We start from the raw sequence: 21,466 nt of genomic DNA, 5'->3' as shown, positions 1-21,466 counted from the left end.
TCACGGCAGTGGAGAGAAAAGAGCATGATAAAACACATGCAAGACTGAGGAATTAGCCAGTCCTCTACGGCGGCCTGATGGTCTTCTCTCTCAGCATTTCACATCAATGAAACTCCTCATCCTACACTGGAGTTTCTCCTAACGTCCAGCACCGAAGAGGGAGAATCAGCGCTTTTGATTGTGATACTACACAAAAAAGGAAAGAATGGTTTTTGTGTGTTTCCACCTGCCTGACTTTCTCAGTGGAGTTAATTACACCCCAGTGGAGTTAATTACACCCAAGTGCCAGTTCCCTCCCAGAACTAAACTCCGTATGCCCAATCTTGTATCCCCTGTAATCAATGGCAAAGATTCAGTGATGCAGGATCATACCCCAAATTAATCCCTTTTTTCCTTTTGACAGCAACCAGCACCTGTGCCTGTGAAACCCTGTTTGAGACCCATGGGTGAGATGCAATTAAGGAAGGAGGTGGCAGGAGCTAAAAAAAAAAAGGGAACAGAATGAGGCATTCCCCATCAACTAAACCCAGATCTGCCGCTCTTACTGTATGCCTTAAGAAATACTGTCTTTACATATTAAGTACATCCTATAACATCAAACTGCATCATTTTTTTTTCATGAGATGAAAGGCCATGCGGCATAATGTGATTAGTAAATCATTCCTGAGCTTCTGAAAGAAATTAAGACAAAATTACTGCTTAAAAGAGCGAGTTCTTCAAGAACCTCTTCTTTTTACACTGATGTCTTTGGTTGTGTCCTTTTCCCTAATTCTTTTTTTCCCTAGGAAGAATGGCATTCTTTTTCTTCTTCTTCTTTATGCGGCAGAAAAATGAGATCTAATGGAGTCTTCACGTAACTGCCGATGTTTCCCCATGTTACAGTCCTCCTGTCGGGTTCGTCTCTCAATAGTTATTCTGTATTTCTTTCTGCATGAAAGGAGAGGAACAGAGTGAGAAATCCTTCTGCAGCTATAGGATAACAGGACTTCCCTTATAAAGAATGCCTGCAGGGGACAGCTGGGTGCCAGTTGAAAAATGAAATGTGGCAGAATGTGAAACCCTGGTCAAAGATTAAAGTAGTTTGCCTCGAAACATTTTACCCAGGCTCAAGAATGTCTGTTAATTTCTACACGGCAGTCTCAAAGCACCAAGACACAGACGTTTGCTTCTTTGAAAATTTCTGATCTAAGTGATTAGGAAGTTTTTGTGAAGTGTCATGAGAACTGTGTCACATCACTGCTTTATATCGATCAAAGCCAAATTTCTTTCCAGTATACAGGGTGAGGAGGCACTTTCTGCAGAGTTCAAACAACAGATCTGACTCTTTATTCAGTTGTGTTTCTCACTGAAACTATGTATTAACTAACTAATCCTCCCATCTCCCTCTGAGAAAGCTACTACGTTTGTAATGTCAGAGGAGGTAGTATGATGAATTAAGAGAGGAATGTAGAGGATAGATAAGAAATAAATACAATTGCTCATGCATCAGACAGAGTTTTTCCTGTGCTTCTTCCTCTAGGGCCTTTTGAAGAATTCTGTTATGTTACTTAGTACATCAAACAAGCCCTCTGACTGACTTTCAGTTTCCCCTTTAGTACCCAAATCTCCCCCAAAAATCGTAAGAAGATTCACATTTCTACTTTATGCGTTTATGCTTCTACTCAGTTTCAGGACCAATTTTTCAGAAGGGCATTAGTCCAGCCCCATGTGCATACAGTACTGCTTGTGCAGATGCATGACAAAATGCTTGTATGCCAAGGAAAGCTCTGCTCCACCTGCTTGTGTAGCAGGAGTCAGAGCCAGATATGTAGCAGTGGAAGAATGATTTTCAAAACACTAAGGTTTGAATTTGGGTAACATGGGGATAGCAAGTGGGAACCTACAGGTTCTGAAAAGATTCCTTAGACATATGTGTCTGTATCAGCAGGCTGCCACATAACTTGAAAAACCTATGTTCTTTACTTCATTTATGTATTTTCAAGTCAGATCCTTCCACAGGTGAGAGCATGCACAGTAGTAGCTCATGCACAAGGACAGGTCCACATTTTAGAAATGCAGCCTTTAAGTTTAAAGCCTTTCAAAGCTACGTATCAGAACTACTACCCAGATCTTTTAACGGTTTGCATGCACACTCAAAACTGTGTTTGCATGCTCATTTGTGGTAATTACAGATCCAAATGAGATGTAATCAGAAGGTACATATACAGTTTGAAAGGTACAGAAGCTGCAGGTACAAATTACTTCCAGGCACACAATTGCTAGACCTACATTTTCTGAAAATTTGACCCATACATCCTGTTACGTTATGTTTCCCTATGTTTATTCTAATAGCGGAATTAGAGGGTTGTCTCTATTCCTGCTTTGAGTGAATGCAATCAGATCTCCAGGGTGAAATTCACCCATGTCTTTAGATGTCTCCAATGCGCAGATCCATCTGACAGAGTACCCGCAGCTTCCTTCAGTCAATGGAGGGAAATAGGCATTTCTAAGAGGCGTTCTTCCGACCTGGTTTAGCTTTTACGTGAGGATGACACGAACCGCACCGAAAAAAGTGCTCATTTCTCGTCTCTGACCATAAATACAAAGGCTGGGTGTTTAGCTCAGGCATGTACATCTACTTTTACAGACACTCACCTTTGCTCACATGGATTTCCAATCCAAATCTTTGTGTCAGATGACTAGGAGTTTAACTCCTGTTCCTACAATCATGCTTTGCATAGTTTTATACCAGCTCAGGATATGTCTTTTGCCTCATTTCTTGTCCTCACATACCAATTCCCTCCCAATATCAGCAATGCTAAAAAAACACACCTAAAAATTATCATCTCAGATTGAGAATGCATAAAAGATGCAAGAACCTCTGATGCCATAGAATATAAAGTCAGACTTGTATTTTCTTTTTCTTTTAAAGACAGTCTATAATCAGTCCCAGCTAACCTATCTTGTCTGAAACCCAAACAACATATTATATAAGCACCAAACACACGCAAGAATAAAATCACCCTGCAGAATTTCAGTTGTAAGCAGCTGATGAATAATCCTGGTTCTGGGATCTTTTGAAACCCTGGAAGTGTGCCGATGAATTGAAGCAGTTTTTGCTTGTTTCATTTTGTTAACATTTTTTTATAAACAGATATTTTTATTGGCTAGTATGATTTGATTCTTATATGCAGAGGTTAATTCTATTCTCCTATATGCCTTTTCTCTTCCATAGCATAAGAGGATAAATTATAGTATATATAAGATGCTGAACATGTATAACATTTATTCTGCCAATGTAGGATCAACTAGATTTGCTGACTAGCAGTGTAAGAATTATTTTACTTAAACAGGAATAAAACACTGATCACCCTGCACTGACCTAGCTTATTAAGTTAAATGCACAGCCTTGAAATCCAAATGCTCTTTTATACCAAACCAGAAATCTCTTTCTAGCTTCCAGTACAATTCCACTCAATACTCAAAAACTAAGCATGGTACCAGGCAAGTGATATAAATCTCTTGCACAGTCACAGCCTGCACAATTGTTCTGGCAAGGAGTACCAAACAAAGGCGGCTTTCAAGGCCAGGGTACTTTACTAAAGCAACCATGAATGACTGGAACTCACTGGAATTACTTCCATGAGTAAAGTTACTCAGAAATGTAAGTGGTTACAGGATGAGGCCCTGAGTCAATAAAATGATTTGGATATACAAAAGGACAATCAAAGTGTGTTCACTGTCTTTGATGTGAATGTTACCACAGATGATTATGGCGCTTCTCTGCCTCTCACCAAGGATATGCTGCCAGGAGCTGAGAGGTTTGGATGACGTAAAGAGTTTACAGAACTTTCAATGAATTGGACTAACCTGAAAAAGTAAAAAGCCATGAGCAATCCTGCTCCGAGCAAGGCGCCCACAACTATTCCTGTAACTGCTGATTCTCCTAGACCACCTGCTTGAAAAGGAGAAAAATAAACAATCAGGGTTCATATTGAGAACTATTTGCATTCACATATTGGAAAATACACACAACCAGGAAATGAGTGACCAACATCAGATAATAACCAAAGCCTTTCAGAGCTCAGGATTCCATGAGAACCTCTTCCTTAGCTCCAGTTTCTGCATGTTTATTTTTTGTCCTTGCTTTCCTTGGGGTTAAATAAGCCCCCAAGATCTGTGTCAGATGAAGACACAGTTCTAGAGATGTGATACACAGGAATGTTGTTAAGAAACTGGTCTGGATAGCTTGGTCTGAATCATAACACAGACTGGGATTACAATGACGCACATAATAGGAATCAGCACTGAATATGCCCTGAGCCATTATAACAGAAACAAAATCATTTCACCTGGTTTAGCATCATAACCCTCTATCACCCAGGTTTATTAAAATGACCGTATGATTATCCAACCGCTCCTCAATTATTATTTCTTTTCCAAACCTATGCTGTTTCAAGTTAAAGCCATATGAGCTTCACCTTGCTCCAAATCTCAACAGAGGCAGGGAGAGAAGGGGAGCCCAAGTAGGGACTGTCACTCTGCAAAGTGCAGGGCAGCTGAAGAACAAATGGCATTTTCATCTGGGTGCAGCCTGCTCCCTTTTCCATGCCTACCTGGGTTTGTGGAAAGGAACAGAGAAATATTAAGGAAATTAAACTGCTCTCTCCTCTTCATTTATCCTTGACCCTTTGAGGGGATTTTATCTGTACATCAGGATGTGTGGAAGGAAGAAGGTGCATAGCTACACCATGCTAATCATAGAAGGTATGGCCCGGAAACAGTCTCTATAGCATGTGTATACACACAGGTTTTTCGGGGATCAGGCTGCAGATACCTTTTCCCTGCAGGACTAGCAATTTGTTTCCTGTGAAAGGCTAAGACCACCCTTTGCCACTGAGGCACCTGTATCTTCCTACCCTTTTCTCCTTGCAATGTCCTGCTCACTACAACATGGTCTGCAAAGTCAGTACGCTGGAAAACAAGGACACCTTCTCTGTGGAGGGTAGTCTCAGCCTTCTGCATTCACAGGTGTTGCCCCATTCAACTGACTTCACTTCTTCTCAGCCTGCTGGGCCCCTCGCAGTTGCCTTCTCACAGCACTGAAAATCATTCTGCACTGAGAACACTGCTCCCATCAGCACTGGCCTCCTCAGCTGCTAATTATCAATATGATTACTCTCTGTTTGGGGTTTCAGTTATATCTTTCTGGCTAAAAGACATATTACCTTTTAGCCCCTGGAAAGTCCTAAAGCCTCCAGGTCCCTGGGCTGTGCATCATGATTACTGTCATGTTTAAGTTCAGGGAAGTGATTCAGACCATGTACGACCCAGGGCTGCCAGACCTTAACTTCCCAAACAGTCAGCAGGGAGACATAGTCACGATGTCTCAGTTGGACAACTGTGCTAGGCAATTTAATATGGCCCATTATGTTGCATCACCACATGGATTCCTCTCTCTGATAGCTGGACGGAAGGATTAAGTCACTAAACTTACATGATTTACAAGGTGTATTGTTTGTGTGCTCTGAAACTCGGTTTTCATCTAGTCGCAGCCTGCCGTGATTCCAAGGGTATTTCACATTTGATCGAATTTCAAAACGTCCCTGCTTTCCGTAGTAGTCCCCGATCACCTATGCAAAAAACAAAGGAATGAAAAGATTTTCCTGTCAACTTAGGGAAGTAAAACAAACAGGAGAGCAGCATCGCTCACTTGGACTCCTGTGGTAGGATGTTGAATCACAGAGAACAGGGCTGAATGGGGCTGTGCGGGGGTACGTAGTGCGTGCCCTGCCCCAGGGCAGGATCAGATGAACAAAAGCATTCCTGACAGATGTTTATCTAACCTGTTCTTAAAAGCCTCCAAAGATGGAGACTTGACAATTCCTGTAGGCAATTATTCTGGAACTTAGCTATCGTTACTGTCGGTGGTTTTCCCTAACTTGTAACCTGTATCTCCCTTGTTGCAATTATCCATCACTACTTATCCAACTGCCAGTGGATGCAGACTCTTCCTTTCTGAAACATCCCTTGACATCTTCACAGGCTGTTATCTGGTCTGCCCTCAGGCTTCTCTTCTATATAAACCCAGTTCACACAAGTTTTTTTAACCTTCTGAATATTCCTCCTGCTCTCCCTGGGCTTTCTTCAATTGCTCCATAGTGGGTTGAGTGCTCAGGACTGTCACCCAGCTAAGTGACAGCATCATTTCAAGCACCTTGTGTGCTGAGGCTCCCGCAACACACTCCAGGCTGAACTTTTCTGTTTTGCAAGGATCTGGAGGTACTTGATGGTTTTCAGCTAAAATCTTCAAATCTTCTACCACAGAGCCTGTCATTCTCCACCTTGTATTTCTGCAGTTTTGGTATTTACACAGAAAGGGCCTTTCATGCTTATTATTCTGGTAGTATGAACTATTATTTCAGACCAATTCATCAAGATATTTTAGAATTTCAGTCCTGTCCTCAACAGTAAATCCAGGATTTATTCAAGATAACATATATTGGATCTACTGCAAAGTTGCAGGACTAAATTGTGCTAACAGTAGTAGGCACTCATCTGAAAGTAGTTCCAAAAAAAATCCATGTACAGTAATAAAGGCCAAATATCATGACCCTGAAGTAGTCAGAAGAGATGGCAGAAACATATCAAAAGATATATTTGTCCTACCTTGGATAAGAAACATCTATTAATACATTGGGTTTAGAATTCAAGACATTGGTAGCCTGCTCAAATCTTTCACCTAAACTTCTTTTTGAAGGGAGTTAAAAGACAGGTAACAATTGCCCTGGTTAGGTATACCAAGGTAGATTTGACACTAAATACAGGAGCTAATTTCTCTCCCAGTTTTGCAAGTGGGAGATAAATCCTTAGAAGAAATACTTTTTTAAACATTTGTTCAAAAATAAAGGCAAATTCAGTAAACTGGAAAAAGTAGAAGGAAAAAAACTCAGAGACCATTTGCAGGCAGTAGACTATTCATTAAGAGATTGTTTAGTTTATCAAACAGGAGAGGGAGAGTCCTCTACCAGCAGGGCTTACTAAGTATGAAAGCATGGAGAAAGGCTTAAGATGAACAAATAGCTATGAGCAGCGACCAAACGGATTCCCATCAGAAGTAGGACATAGATTTTTAAAGGGCAAGAGTGGTTAAACAATGGAACAAACATCGAGGGAGCAAGCGAGGCAGTCCCTGTTCTTCAGTGTCTCCAAATGAAAAATGAATACCTGTTACTGCGTGAGCTTTAGTCACATGCAAGGGAAAGAAACCTGCCTGCCTGTAATACAGGAGGAGTCAGACGAGGTAATCTGATGTTTTCTTCTAGCTTTAAACACTGTGAACGGACCTGGGAAAACAGCTCTGCCCAAACACCCATTGATCCAGCTCAGTTCAGCTGAGAAACATTCTTGTAAGGACACAGAAGAAACCAACAAAATGAATAAAACAAGGCATCAAAGAAACAATGTTTTTAGAGTGAGGCATGAGGGTAGAAATGAATGCAGCAGACACAAGTAATAAGTAATCCCATGTAAAATATGTTAATAGCATGTATATTTGTATGTATCATAAACAAAGCAGAGGGAAATTAAAATGAGCAACATGTTAAAAGGAGAAATGTAACGTCAAAGAAATAAAAGATAGTTTAAATTGCAAGTGAACGAGCAATGGAAGGAAGGCTGGGACAGGGGGATTGAATTGATAAATGAGATAAAAAGCTAATGGATTGAACAAACAGAAGAGATACAAGTTGTTCAAACCAAAGTTATCCCAACCAATTTGTACTCCTAGCTTCAATTAATGATGACTACTCCTACCCGTGGGAGCGTCTGCAGTTTACTTCTGGAGTTTTTCAGTCTTTTGCACACCAAAACATACTAGATATCCCTATTCATTTAAAAAGGCTTCTTCAGTCTGTCTCTGCCACACCACTGACAAGAACAGTAACATCACCAGACTGACATCCACACGTAGAAATGTCCAGCTCAGATTACTGCTCCTTTACGTTTGAACTTGATGAAATAGGGGAGGCCAGCAAAGCTTAGGTTGATGCTGACCTTGCAACTAACAGAAGCTGTGTGCTGCAGCTGGAGTTTGGGCAATGTATGTATTAATAAACTCAACCCAGTCACGCTATTCACTATGTGCAGCCGATGCTATTTCTCATAGACTGTTTTTCACAGTCTGGCTGCTTCCACTCCTGCTGTGTCCAATGGAATAACCCACATGGTATATGGAGCCCTCTGATTAAAACATCTCTTAATCATTGAAAACCAGATGCTTAGGTCTTATTGCCTGACAAACAAGGCGAGGCAAGGTCTACACTCCTGCCTGTGGCTGACCATGGGGTAAGATTAAAATACCTGCACTCACTGTGTTTATACATCGGGGTAACTCATGCATCCTTGTCACTATAAGATTAATCTTTCTTCTTACCAGTCAATAAAAGGCCTTACTAATTTTAAACAATAATTTCTCATATTCAAAATTTATCAGTGCTTAGCTAGCATGTGAGATTTCATCCTTTAAAGACTCTAGCATTGTGCAAAGACAGACGTGCTGTTAAAGAAATGAAGTGAAGAAAGTTAGAAAAATTTTTAGAACAACTACTTCAAGATAATTTTTTTACAGAAAGGATTTGGGTCCCAGATTGACAGGATTAAGCAATACCCTTTCAATGTGTATATTAAATAAACAGGTACCCACCAAGTAAACCGATGATACGATGTTACATTACACTGGCTAACTAATCAGTGGCCAACTGCAACGGCGTTGTCCTTACCTCCTGTGTGCCTGCCTCTGGGTCCGTCATTCCAATCACAGAGAAATCCCCATATCTGTCTCCATTGGCATCAATGGACACCTGCCCTGCAATGCCTAAAGAATGGCATGTGAAGAATTAGAAAATTAATTAGTTAAAATACTGAGCCTTTCCAAGGAAAACAAGAAAACAGTGGACAGGTTTTTACAGACCGATATGACAGGAAATCTCATCAGTCTTCCAGCATTTTTGTTGGCATTCCAAAAGAAATTGTAATTTCATCTCGGTGTCTGCATTCCTGAATTCTTAACATTTCTCCTTTTTAAATATCAAATGTGTGAGACTGTTTGGGGAATACGTGAGAAAAATGTAATCCAGAAAACCAGCACGCAAGAATAAAACACAAATATATTTAATGTGAATTATTTACAGACAGTGTAACCCTGAAATACCTAAAAATGCCTCAACAAGGAGAGTCCAGCTTGTGTGTTGCAGAGGATGCAGGGGCACAGCCCTATGCCCCGCAGACTGACGGGTGCACCCATACAGCCAGCCCAGTGTTGTTTCCATCTGACGGGTGCAGAAAAGAGGCACCATGTGCATTACATATGCATTAAGTCCTGTAAATGTACATAGGATTAACTGCATAATATGGTGCTGTTTGTTTTTTATTTTTAGACCCCCAGCTCACTTCCTTCCTTTACAAGTTTTAGGAGACTTTAGGGAAATGGGGAATCATGGACTCATAGGATAACTCAAGTTTGAAGGGACTTCAGGAGGTCTCTCGTCCAACCGCCTGATCAGAGCAGGGTCATCCAGGAGGTCAGAATAGGAGGATGCTCAGGGCTTTATCTGGTCTTGAAAACCTCCAACAATGGAAAGTCATATCAGGGTGTCTCTAACAACCCAAGCGATCAGGTGATCCTTTGATCACCTCAGTCTTATGCTTTCCTAAGCATGATGTTGCCTGTGCAGTTGTGGCTGGCAGATTGTGAACACTGCAGGAAACAGCATCCACATCCCGCTGGAGTTCTGATGGCTCACCTAGTCAGAGCAGGCTATAAAATGAGGCACCCAGGCAATTAGATAACTAGATGTCAGCAGTTAAATTAATGTCATTAATGGAACTGGAGTTCTCATCATCGAGGTCTGCAAAAGTTTAAGTGAATTATAAAGCTTCAGTCCTGCAGTAGAACCTGGTGGGTGTATACATGGACCATAATCTGTGATGCTGCATCCACTTCAGAGAGGGTCTTACAGGCAGAACAAAGGGACGTGATTTGCCTAAAAGGACTGGCTTGCAAGACATCAAGTTAAAGGCCTCTTTCAAAATCAGTTTTATCCTTGTAAATTACGTCCAGCAAAGTACTGCCACAGGGAGGAGATGGCATATGACTTACACAGCATTTTGACCTTTTTAACTGCACCCTTACAGCTCAGCTTGACAGCTACATTTTCAAATAGCTGTGACAGGTCAGCCAGCAACAACAAACTGGTTTTCACAAGTGGGGAAGGAGAACGTTTTTTCCTCCTGGCTAGTTTTACAAGAAAGGTGTGAGAATCAACCATGTAACCTGCATGGAGCACACGGTACTATAAAAGACTTACACGGGCACACCAGCTGTGGCTTCCTGGAGCAGAGAAGTAGGAGAAAACACAGATTGCTGTGCTGGGGCATCTGTTCGTACACAGGATAACCAAACAGTGAGGCAAATCCTTACACACCAGATTCCCTCTGTTGAAACAATGTGTTTTGGGAAGCCATGGATGCGAAGGGAGGTAGTGGGACATCAAGCACAATCTCTGACTGGTGGAGGGCTCCTTATGGGGTGACTGCAACCAGTGTAATTTAAAGCAATCCCTGGTTGCCTTAGGTTGCTCTGGGGATCCTTTTGCCTTGTGTTCAGGCCACAATTTGAGAACAGAAAAGAAGTTTGGAGCTGCTGTCCTTCTTGCCTTCCTCCGCTATGTCCAGTGTGTTCTTAGAGTAGAGAACCTGGCCACTGAGGTTTTTCTTACACATTCAAATTAATAATTCATTTCTTATCTAAGGGAAATGTTTCCCTCTCTTAGGCACTTCCGTAGGCAATCTTGCCAATCCTACACCAAAAGATTGGAGTATTGTAAGAGATGGATGGGAATATTATAAAGAGGTAGATGGGAATATTCTAAGAGATGACAGATGAATCCAATAATCCTCAGTTTCTTTATTACGATCCCTACCGGGCAAAAGCACTCGCATCGCTTTGCATCAGCAGGGTGACACACAAGTGCCCGTTGCACTGCGGCACTGCAACCTACAGGATTAGGCACAGAAAGTCACGGTGCTGTTCAGCTGCTGCCTCTGAGATAACACGCATGGCTCCTGAAAGGAGGATGGGGCGAAATCCTTCCAGGGCCCAAAGGAGCCCTGTCAAGAAACAAAAAAAACCCTGGCACCTGCTTGCTTCTATCCATTCCCAGGCTTTTAAGATAAAAAAGTCAAATGGAAAAAATGAGGCAATCTCAGAGCGAATAGGTGCACATAAGTAAAGCGAGCAGCTGTAATCTTTCCAAAAACAAAGAAGGAGCCTGAGAAAATTATTGATATTTCTTTACAACATCGGTGAGGGTCATTAAATTGTTAGGAGTTTTTTGAGCTGAATAAGACCCCAAGGGTTGGTTCAAAAAACCATCAGACTGGTGAGGTATGTGAGCCAGCCTTGAAGAGGTATATGGTTTCATACGGCTATTTTCCTCTCATTTAAGAGTGGAATAGGCACGGGACCTTGTTCTGCAGACAACAAAGACCTGTATTTTTTTGACTCTGAAAGCTGGAATTCCATATTAACTCTTACCTTCATACGTTCTGTTCCGTGTTTGCTGAACAATTTTTTCCCCATCTTTCTTACTGAAACCAAACTTCAGGACTTCCTGTAAAGCTAGAGCATAAAGAAGAATAGCATCATGGAATCCTTCCACAAACATGTTCACCTAAAAAAAAAAAAAGAAAAAAAAAGCAATGGCAATTGACACATGAAAAATTTTTCTTCCCTGTGGAATTGATTAACTAAAGGGGATCTCCAAAGTAACCAAAATGACTAATTTGGGGCATTATTTTCCCAACTGCTGGAACACAAAGGAATGTGTCTCAAAAAAACCCAGGGGGAAAATGGCAACTTTTGACCCATTTTTAAAAACAGTTAACCAGTATCTGCTATTTTGAACATTCAAATCACACTTTAATGTTGTGTCTGAATAGCTCTGCAGATAGGGGAGAAATTTGCAGATCACAGTTCTCAAGCCCAGATGCACAAATTCTGCATCTGACCACATGAGATTCTGTAAGGTGCTGAGCACTCTCATCCCACAGCACAGAGTATGTCCTCCTCCCCCTGCACAGACGACTTAGCCTCTCTCAGGATTGGGAAGTATGTTGTGCCATGATTTTTTTTGGAGAGCGCAACTGGTGGATTTGCTTGTTTAATGATTACCACTTCCATTTCTGGCCCTTGTTCAGCTGAGCATCTCTCCACTAGCAAATGAGCAATGGAGGAAACTACTTACCCTCTACAATAATGTGTTCTCTGGAACTGCCAGGAGAAGTTTCCTGTCCTTTACAGTTTTTTCAGTAAGTGACATGAAATGAATGAAATGTTGCTTTCTAATCCTAAAAGAAGCCTGCTGCCAAGAGCTCTGCCTCCCACAAGTCTGTGTAAGCAACCTACAGCTTTTGATCCTCATCACTGTGAGCAACAACAACAATTAAAAGCAGAGTGCTGCAGAAATATTACAGGTTTGTTCACAGGAGCCAGGTGTGCTTCCATGATGAAACAGTATTTTAGGAGCTGAGTTCAAATGGAGACACATCAGCAGAAGCAGACACACATGGCTTGAGCAGCACAGGTATTCCTCTTCTGTAAGCAGCAACTCACATCTCAGTAGTGCAATGCACCCTGGCGTGATGCACAATAATTCAGAATGAATTATCTTTTCAGCTGCAAGAAAGATGTTCCCATTCACTCACAGTTTTATTGCAATGGAAAAGCTCCTCACCTCCTAGCAAAGGCGTAATCAACAATTATACCACATTATGGGGTCTCTTATTGCCATTTCCAGTGAACAACCCATGTCTAGAAATATTCTCCTGAATAGAAACACCATTTAGCTTATCTTCCACTTCAGTGTATCTTATCAATGTAAAATGTTGGTAAATAAAGTGCTACCCTAACTCTCACACTTTTAGCTGGACATTAAAAATGTTAAAAGATAAAAACATGTAGCCAGTTAAGTAAATAACTGCTCCATAGATAAAAAGTATTACATAGTTGATTGGCTAAGCTGAATTACCCAAGCCTCTGGTAATGCAATTACATGCAAGACATTCCTTCACTCTTAAACCAGTTGCCAACAGTAAGGAGAATTTCGGAATTATTTACTGATACTACAAAAGTTTACATTGCTCTGACATTTAAAATTGGACTTTTAGATAACTCCAACTTATGCTTCATTAAGAAAATGCACCACCAGTTTAGGGGAAGAGCCCACGGTGCTACAGAAGGGCAGAACAGCTCAGCTCAGTCTGACGCCAAAGGCTAAAAGGCAGCTGGAGTTATTTTGACCTAAGGAGAAAGCATGAAAGCAGAGGTGAAAGTCAGGCTTTTGGTGGGATAACAAGAGCTGATGGACAGAGTGCACTCTAGGACAGTCTTTGCCAGCAGGGGGTTTAATTTTTCAGAATTGAAGAAAAACCCCAAACCAAGAAACTGCAAAGCTCCACAACTGCTTTATGTGCCAGCGTTAGAGTCCAAGTGGCCTGTGGATGATCAAACATGGGCTTTCTTGATGTGACATTCATTCTCTCAGGAGAGAAATTAGCCCCTCTAGTTGCTTTACCTCCCTGCTGCCTGATTTACAGCTTGTGGCTCGCATCCATTTCAAGGAAAGCTATTTGTCACTTCCTTTGTCCATGGCAAAGACCTCTCAGTGTAACACAGCAACCTTCAAAATCCGTTTTGTCAGCTAATTTGCTCAATCTGAAATCTACCCATGCCGCCAGCCGGAAAACCCTCCTGCAGACACTGCAGATTTGCCAGGTAAGCCCTGTCAAAACTCACTCGGCAGTTTGGGAGGTTACTGCCGCGGTCCCCCGCCTTGCCTCTTGGCCAAAAGCCCTGACATTACATAGAAAAAATCACATTAGAAAATCATCAGAAAATCATCTGTGCCACCTCTCAGTTCCTCATGCACAAAACCCAGCATTTTATCTTACATTGTGAAGGAAGATGAAACTGCTGGTAATTTATGCCATTTGAAGTCTTCTTCTAAAACAGTAATATTTACTGTTTGCAGGTGAGGCGGCACATACAGCCCCCAGCCCAACCATGTGTTGAGCACACTGGCTACTTTTCACATTATTCCAGGAACGTGTTCAAGCACCAGTTCTTGAACGGGGATACAGGATGCCATGAAGGGCATAAAGTTTTCCTGCGTATCATCTTGCTTGATCATTTAGAAGTTGCCACGATCCTACACAGAGAATGGGTTGCATGATGTGTAGGACTGCTCTAACCTAGAAAGGAGAAAACGTCTAAGATAGGAGGAATATTACAATGCCAGGTAACAGCTGCAGATAATTTTGAAGGGATTGCTCTTTCTTTATTCCATTTTCCACCTGTCCAGAGCTCACTCAGGTTCATTTTGCAGCCCTGTTCTGTCTACACCAGATCCTCTGAGTAAAAAGAATGCAAAACTTTTTCCGTCTGATACCACTCCTGACTTATTAGAACAGTGTCCCAAGCCATATAGTCCCAGAATTTCCCTTCTGGACAATGTATCTGTTAATGATACCTCATGTATCTTATAGGCATGAAGGATCTTCTCTATTCTTCTTCTTTTTTTATTATTTTAACATAGCTTCTGTTCTACATTCAGTCCTATCAGAAAATGATGATACAGCCACCTGTCAGAAATGATGAAACAGACTGACATCAAATTTTCCTCAACAATTTTTACACTTTTTGGCCTGTGTTTATTTGAATTTTAGAATACCTGACAGTAAGAATAAATAATACTTACAAAACCCCCCCTTCCTTCCTTTGCTGCAGGAAAAGGGTTTAAAAGGGCTAGAAGAAGTATGTGTCAAATAGGGACCAGAGTAAATGTGAAGTCTTCACAGGTTGCTTGAAGGTCTCCATAGCAATTAATAATGTGTGGTTCAACATTAACCAGCCCTCAGGACAAAACTAAACAGATTATAAAAGCTATTAAAGATGCACTAATCTTGTAGGTAATTAACAGTTCTTTTAGTTGAGCTCTAATAAAAAGCAGAAATTTTTTATTACAGTATTTTCCATTTTGATTTACGCTGGTTTTTTAATTACAGGTGCAAGCTGAGCTCCAAATGCTGTGATCATAATTTGCACATCAGGTCTACTAAAATGCTGCTGTCCCTGTCACATACTGCACCGCAAAGCCACTCCCCAACGTGTGTCATTGGCAATGTGAGTGGCAGCACAGAAGCTGCCAGGTTTGCTGAACATCTTTGGAGGCTGCAATACAAATATGTGGAAACCCCCCTGCTGAGATATCTTCCGTATTACTTCACATCCCATTCAAGGTACCATGTAATTAAAAAGCAGGTAAGCTAACTGCATAGCTGGATGAGATAAACATACATTTGTGCCTTTTGTTTTCCTACCTTTCTACCCTAATTAAGCATCTTCCAACACGAAAAAACCCTCTCGATGGAAATCACATGAATAAATTTTACACAGTTCAAAGTTATAGTTCCCCAAGCAGCTATAGTATGACCACACTATTCATATATACCAAGGTGTTAACAGCATACACAGCAATGCAAAATACTACCGACGTGGAAGACAGCCAAGCTACAGCTATGCAGGACCCATAATTTTTCATATCCTGCCCACTGACTATTAAGTAAGCTTATTCTCTTCCATCTGGAACTGCCCAGCTCTGAATCACAGCAATTACAGCAATTCATACCACTTCAGTGCTAGGTGGGCAGGATCACCGTTACTTTTTCTCTACTGCAAAAGCAAACAGCTAACGTTCCCCAAACTGGCTGTCTGCATCTACTTCCCAATACATCCGCAGTGATCTTCCAGGTGTCAAACTATAGTCTCAGCCAAAATCAGTGAGGACTCTGGGGGACTGCTTAGGGCATACTCAGACTTTTTGCAAAAATCTTACCAATTTACATACTTGACACAACGCTCAGGTGAGCTAATGCCCACTGAAAGTCCACTGATATTTCACCTTCTTTTGGATTAGTCTGCAACGATGAAACTTTAAGCAATCAAGTACAGAAGTTTGATGCTACAATCACATGAAGCTCATCGAACCTCAGGATTATTAATACTGTAAATGAACCCTCACGAATAGCCATTAAACAGCATGTCTTGGGGTGCCTACAGACACGGATACATGACCCAACCTGTTCCCACAGAGATCACATCACTGTGAAACCAGCCCAGCAACTGGAAAGGAGGATAAAGCTCTAAAACAGTTAATCATCAAAGCTGTAGGTTTAGATGCCTAATACTAAAAATACAGCCTGTTCGCCTGGGCAACCAGACTGCTTCCCTAAAGGAGTTGGACCTTACTGGTTCAAAGAAACAGGAAGGGAAAGAGAAAAATAATAGAAACATATGCCTTCTCCAGAGAAGGCCATTTCCTCAATATTTAATTCACAACTGAAAAAGAACATATGGAGTTATGCCAAATTCTGGGCCATGCAGCTGTAGCCAAGGACAGCCTCTCACTGTATTCACTGATATCAACTCTCTATAAATACATAAATACGTTAAGCTGGCACCTGCTCAAGAACACATGAGGCCAGAACTCAGGACTTGGTTTTCTAAATGAGACAGATACTTGTCTCACCTCTCATTTGTTATTTGGGGCTGGAACCCACATCTCTCCTTAGAAAAAGAGGATGAGCATTCCCTAGTGTAAGGAGATGTCATATAACAATAAAACCTTGTGCATATTTAAGAGAGATTTATTCAAATACTGGTGCATCAATTTCACCTTTCACAGGGAGACAGTGTGTATGTGGAAGCCCATATGAGACTTTTCTTACAGGGGAGCATGTGACTTTACTATGTGAATTCTGCCAACTGAAGCTTATACTCTGCTTTAAAATTATAGCTTAAAAATTCAGCACTGCAGTCAAACAAGACATCACTTCCCTTTAACTTTAAGGAGGCTTTTTCCAACAAGGCTACCTGCTTGTCTCCGTCTCCTCGACGGTATTTATTGGTACAGCAGTAATGCTGAGCACAGAGGAGACGGAGACATGCACCTCCGCCTAAGCACCCTGCACACCAGGAGATGCGGCCCCAGCGTGAGGACTTTGCAGTTGAAGTGCAGATTGAGAAGGCGTAGGTAGAAAAACCAGGGCGATGATTATGTCTGGGGAGCAAGCAGGGGTCACAGCCCATCAGCTGCCTAACTCCATCACAAAAGAGCATGCAAGTGCCATTTGAGAGACGAGATGTATAGAAAGATCCCTACTTTTACCGCGCTTTCCGTCTGATTTGGACACAAAGATGCTCTGCCGCAGCTAAGCCCTTTTCCTGCAGGGTGAGACCTTGCCTTCGCCTGCCTGCACTGTGCAGCCACGCACCTGAGCAGCTGGTACATGAGCTGATGTGCACCCCCCGCCTGCCAAACCATTGCTACCCTTGCTCCACCTAGACAAGAGGTCGCTTACTCCAACGGGACTGAAATACCGCCAGTGACAAACTCCCATCCACTTTAAAGCCAGATGTGGACCAGAAGCCAGCCCTTTGTTCCACAAAAAGATCTGCTAAAATAAAATAAATTAACAGAAAGAAAATAAAAAGAAATTAACAACCAATGTCTGGGATTTACTTAAAAAAAGCTGCCAATTTCAGGGAGTTAAGGGATTTTGTCAGTGAAGGTTATTTTCTCGCTAGGGAAAGAAAATTAACCACAAAGCTGGCTCCTCTGCTCTTGTATCTCCTCATTCTTCATGCTCTCTTCCTTGTTTTTCTTAATAACCCATTCTTGAAAAACTGGTAGATTTACTCACTGTCAACCGGCTGGGACAGCACAAGTTGATCTTTTAACTCAACAGAGAATTGGAGAAGAAAACTATTCAGTCCCAGACTACCGGGGAGCTGCGCTGTGAAACACCAGCTATAACACGACAGGGCACAGCGACAACCGAGATGCAAGGGCACGGAGGAACCCTTCCACCCCGCTGCCTGCGAGAGCTGCTCATTCTTTGTTTGTTTATTGCTTGCAACCGTCTCCTATGATTACCTAGAAAAGGGTGTGCCTGCTGCCAACAGGCCAGGCAGAAAACTTTCAAGATACAGCCAAAACCTGCTCCTTCCATTAAACACAGCCACGGCAGTCGCCACCTCAGCAGATTCAGAGCTCACCCACAGTCAGCTCATGTCAAGGGGCTCTGACTGTCGCTGATTTGCATGAACTTTGGACCAAACCCACAGCCTGACATCACCGGGTCTCAGACCCCTCCCTAGACCTCCAACGGCACGGCCAAGGCGGGGGGATGAGCTGAAAACTGCCCTGCTACAAGAACGGGGAGCACCTTTGGGGCCAGATTTTCCCCCTGCAAACCTTTGTGGGATTTATTCCTGGCTTTATCCAATGCACTCACTGATTCCTTCTGCAAGTTGGTACCAGCCATTTTACCCTTCCGTGGTTTTCGTTCCTCTATTACCTTTTAATATTGGTCTCAAAGGAGTGCAGTTGATGTAGCTAAGGAGCAGCACTGTTTCGTACCAGAAGTGAACTACCTACAGAAAAATAATTTAGGAGATTTTTCCTTTTTGTATACTTCACACACACACTATTCACCTATGTAATCTAGCTCTAAAGGGTTCCGGGCCACCTATCAAGGAAAAGGACAGAATCAGAGAATGGAATAACGTGCTTCTGCAGTTAAGGTGAAATCCACTTCCCCATGTTCATAATACATCTCTAACTCCAGATAAATGACCAATGCAAAGGATCTCTAGCACACAGCACTATATTATCATTGCTTGAATACTGAAGGGATCTTAACTGTAAAAGGTATAGCTGTCATTTAAAAATTAACCATTCTACTTTTTAGGATTTCCTGCCTTCTAACAAACTACGTGGTCATTCATGTGATGAGTTACAAAACTATGTTCAGAAATCAGACTTCTAGTCACAGTGGTGAAACACGACAGATATTAAAGAAGTTACTCTTTTCAGCTGAACACACACAGAAATTAAAACAAGCTTGTTTTAAATAGATTTTTCTAAGGACCCCATTGGTAGTCTGACGATAACCTGTTATACAGATGTAATGAATGCTTACATTTTAAGTTAGCATTATGCAACCATTGGGACATTTTAATTGCAGATAAACACCTAGTAACCAAAAAAAAAACCCCTAGTCCTTTCATTATATACTGAGTTTTAAATGTCAGCGAGCAAGTTTGTTTTTCAAGCAGAAACATATTTCAGTTTTCAAGATGACAGAGTCACTCATCTGAAAAAATCAGTTCCACTTGCTAAAATAAGCTAACTGGTTTAAATAAATGCAGAGCTAGGAAAAACAGGAAGGACATTTTTTTGTTAAATGTTTATCCTTGTACAATGTGCAACTGTTTTGGGTTCTGGATTTCTAACATTATCACCAAACCACAAAAATCATGGAAATATTTTATTTTCGATACTAAAAGCTCTCAAGATCACATCAGTTCTCATGCAAAATTCAGAGAAAAATCACTAAATCACTGTTGTGGAAACTCACAAATTGAAACTGCATTTATCTGTATTATGCTAGCTTGTGAATAAATACTATGAGGGTGGGCTGGTGAAATCTTTGATGGGATAAAAAGCCACGCAGTGTTGTCATAAGCATCTGCTCAAAAACTGAGAAAGGACCATCCTATTTCTGCTTTGCAGCAGGTTAGCAAAGGATACCCAGCAGACCATTTGCTTTAAATACAGTCTTAAGGGCTGGATAAACACAGATGATTTAGACACAGCCAGAAGTGGTGCTTAGCTCAAAAGTATGCTTGGAGCTGGGATTAGTCATCTAAGCTCCTTATTCAGTACCGGGTGAAAATTAGGCACACAAAACCAGGACTCATAAGCACCAGCACAAGGGCTCACCCTTGCCAGCAGAGGAGGTGGAGAATGAGTGACCCCGTTACTCTCTCACAGGCAGGTAACAACCTCCCCGCTGCGTGGAGACGCAGTCAAGTCTTTGCAAAAACCCCACAGGGAGCCAGTCCTTTCAAATCCCCTGCCCCTTTCATCTGAAAGCCCCAGAGGTACGACTGCTGCGCTGGCATGAGAGAAATTCAGGATCAAATCCCTGCTTTCAGGGAATCTGAACTCCACCCTTCCCCTGCCCTGCCTGCAGGGCATCCTGGGGTGCGCGCACCCCGGAGCTGAAACCCAGGTGCTGGGGGAGAGGGGTGACCTGCCAACACCTGGGGTACCTCTGGGCTGGGAGTAAATCATTTGCCAGAAGAGCCCACCTGAGGCTGAGGTTGCCATGACAAATGATCCTTTTATTAAATACCAGGGTAAATGGGCATACGAACTTGTAAATCGTAATGGCATGGAACTAATGCAAACCCTCAGGCTGCTATTAATCATGCTTCCATTCCAAATAATTTAAAAATTAATGACTTGTTTTTGTTATTTTCTTTCAGATACTGGGTATCTGATGAAAGGTGTTCAGTTGGCTGATTAACCTCGCTGGCATACCTGCGAGGATCCCACTAGCACGGGAAAGGAGAGGTACAGCAGCTATCTTGAAAGACATTTATGCGTACCTGTCAGCAGGCAGTAATGTTCCAGCTACACACCTGGAACGTGTCCTCCCACCCTCCAGCAGCAGCATGGTAGTCAACGCCTCAAAATTTGAGGATTTACAGGCCCTCCAAAAGGCTAAAACCTCACTCTTGTAGCTTCTTACTTCCTTATCAACTGTCTGATCCCTGAGACCCTGCTTGATTTTGCTTTCTAAGGTATTTTGTAGTCTGCAGTCTGGTGGGCTAACTGGATGTATCGTACAAACACGTGTCCCATCAAATGTAAATGTCCTCCTGCCTACTGAATGTCCCCTTGTTCCCGGCTGCCGAGCGAAGGGCGCCCAGAGCTTCTCACCTACCCTCCTCCCATTGTCCCGCGCCCCTTTCTCATGCCCCTTTTATTCATCTGCTCTGGGACAGAGACAGTCCTTGTCTTTTCAATCTGCCTTGATATATTAGTTCTTCTTGGAATGGACTAAACCTTTTGATTTTTGTCTCAGGCTTCTCTTCCTAACGAAAAAGTATCTACTAAAGAGAGAAGGAAAGTTGGGAGTATCCTCCTGTGGGTTCCTATGGCTCCTTGCGTGCACCAGAACACCACTGCCTTTATTCACACATCCCATCGTAACAGGCCGACTACATTAACCCCTCCGCATTGGAGGAACTGCTAAATATCCACTGAAAAAAAATCAGAGCCGGCAGAGCGGAGCGCTGATCTCCTCTCTCTGCCCAGCTGAGCACATCCGAGCCTGCTGCCTGCCTTCGCTCTGCCAACGCTCATACACCTGGGTGACCTGACTCACACACGGGGATCGCTGCCCTCCTCCTAAAAGATTTGTCCCTCTGGAGAGTGAGTCTTTCTCAGAGCTACATTCAGATTGCTTAACCTCCCAGCACTCAGCCATAAGAAATGAATGTGCCGACGTAGCAAGA

The 21,466-nt window shown here is 42.2% G+C and overlaps 1 protein-coding gene across 2 annotated transcripts in view; it reads right to left on the bottom strand.

Moving 5' to 3' along the window:
• Nucleotides 1-617: 617 nt before the first annotated feature.
• Nucleotides 618-21,466, bottom strand: part of NPR3 (natriuretic peptide receptor 3) — a 39,334-nt gene continuing 18,485 nt past the window's right edge. The window contains exons 4-8 of one of the 2 annotated variants that reach the window (XM_075137803.1): nucleotides 11,576-11,711; nucleotides 8,760-8,854; nucleotides 5,477-5,612; nucleotides 3,850-3,934; nucleotides 618-927 (exon numbers count right to left, since the gene is read on the bottom strand). In XM_075137803.1, the coding sequence (XP_074993904.1) occupies nucleotides 816-927; nucleotides 3,850-3,934; nucleotides 5,477-5,612; nucleotides 8,760-8,854; nucleotides 11,576-11,711 (564 nt within the window). In that variant the 3' untranslated portion in view covers nucleotides 618-815. Of the gene's footprint in view, nucleotides 928-3,849; nucleotides 3,938-5,476; nucleotides 5,613-8,759; nucleotides 8,855-11,575; nucleotides 11,712-21,466 lie in introns of both variants that reach the window. The other variant, XM_075137802.1, reaches the window with a different exon arrangement.

Source organism: Calonectris borealis, chromosome Z (assembly GCF_964195595.1).
Source record: "Calonectris borealis chromosome Z, bCalBor7.hap1.2, whole genome shotgun sequence".
In the NCBI taxonomy this organism is placed as follows: domain Eukaryota; kingdom Metazoa; phylum Chordata; class Aves; order Procellariiformes; family Procellariidae; genus Calonectris; species Calonectris borealis.
This window is presented reverse-complemented; position numbering and strand designations above follow the sequence as displayed.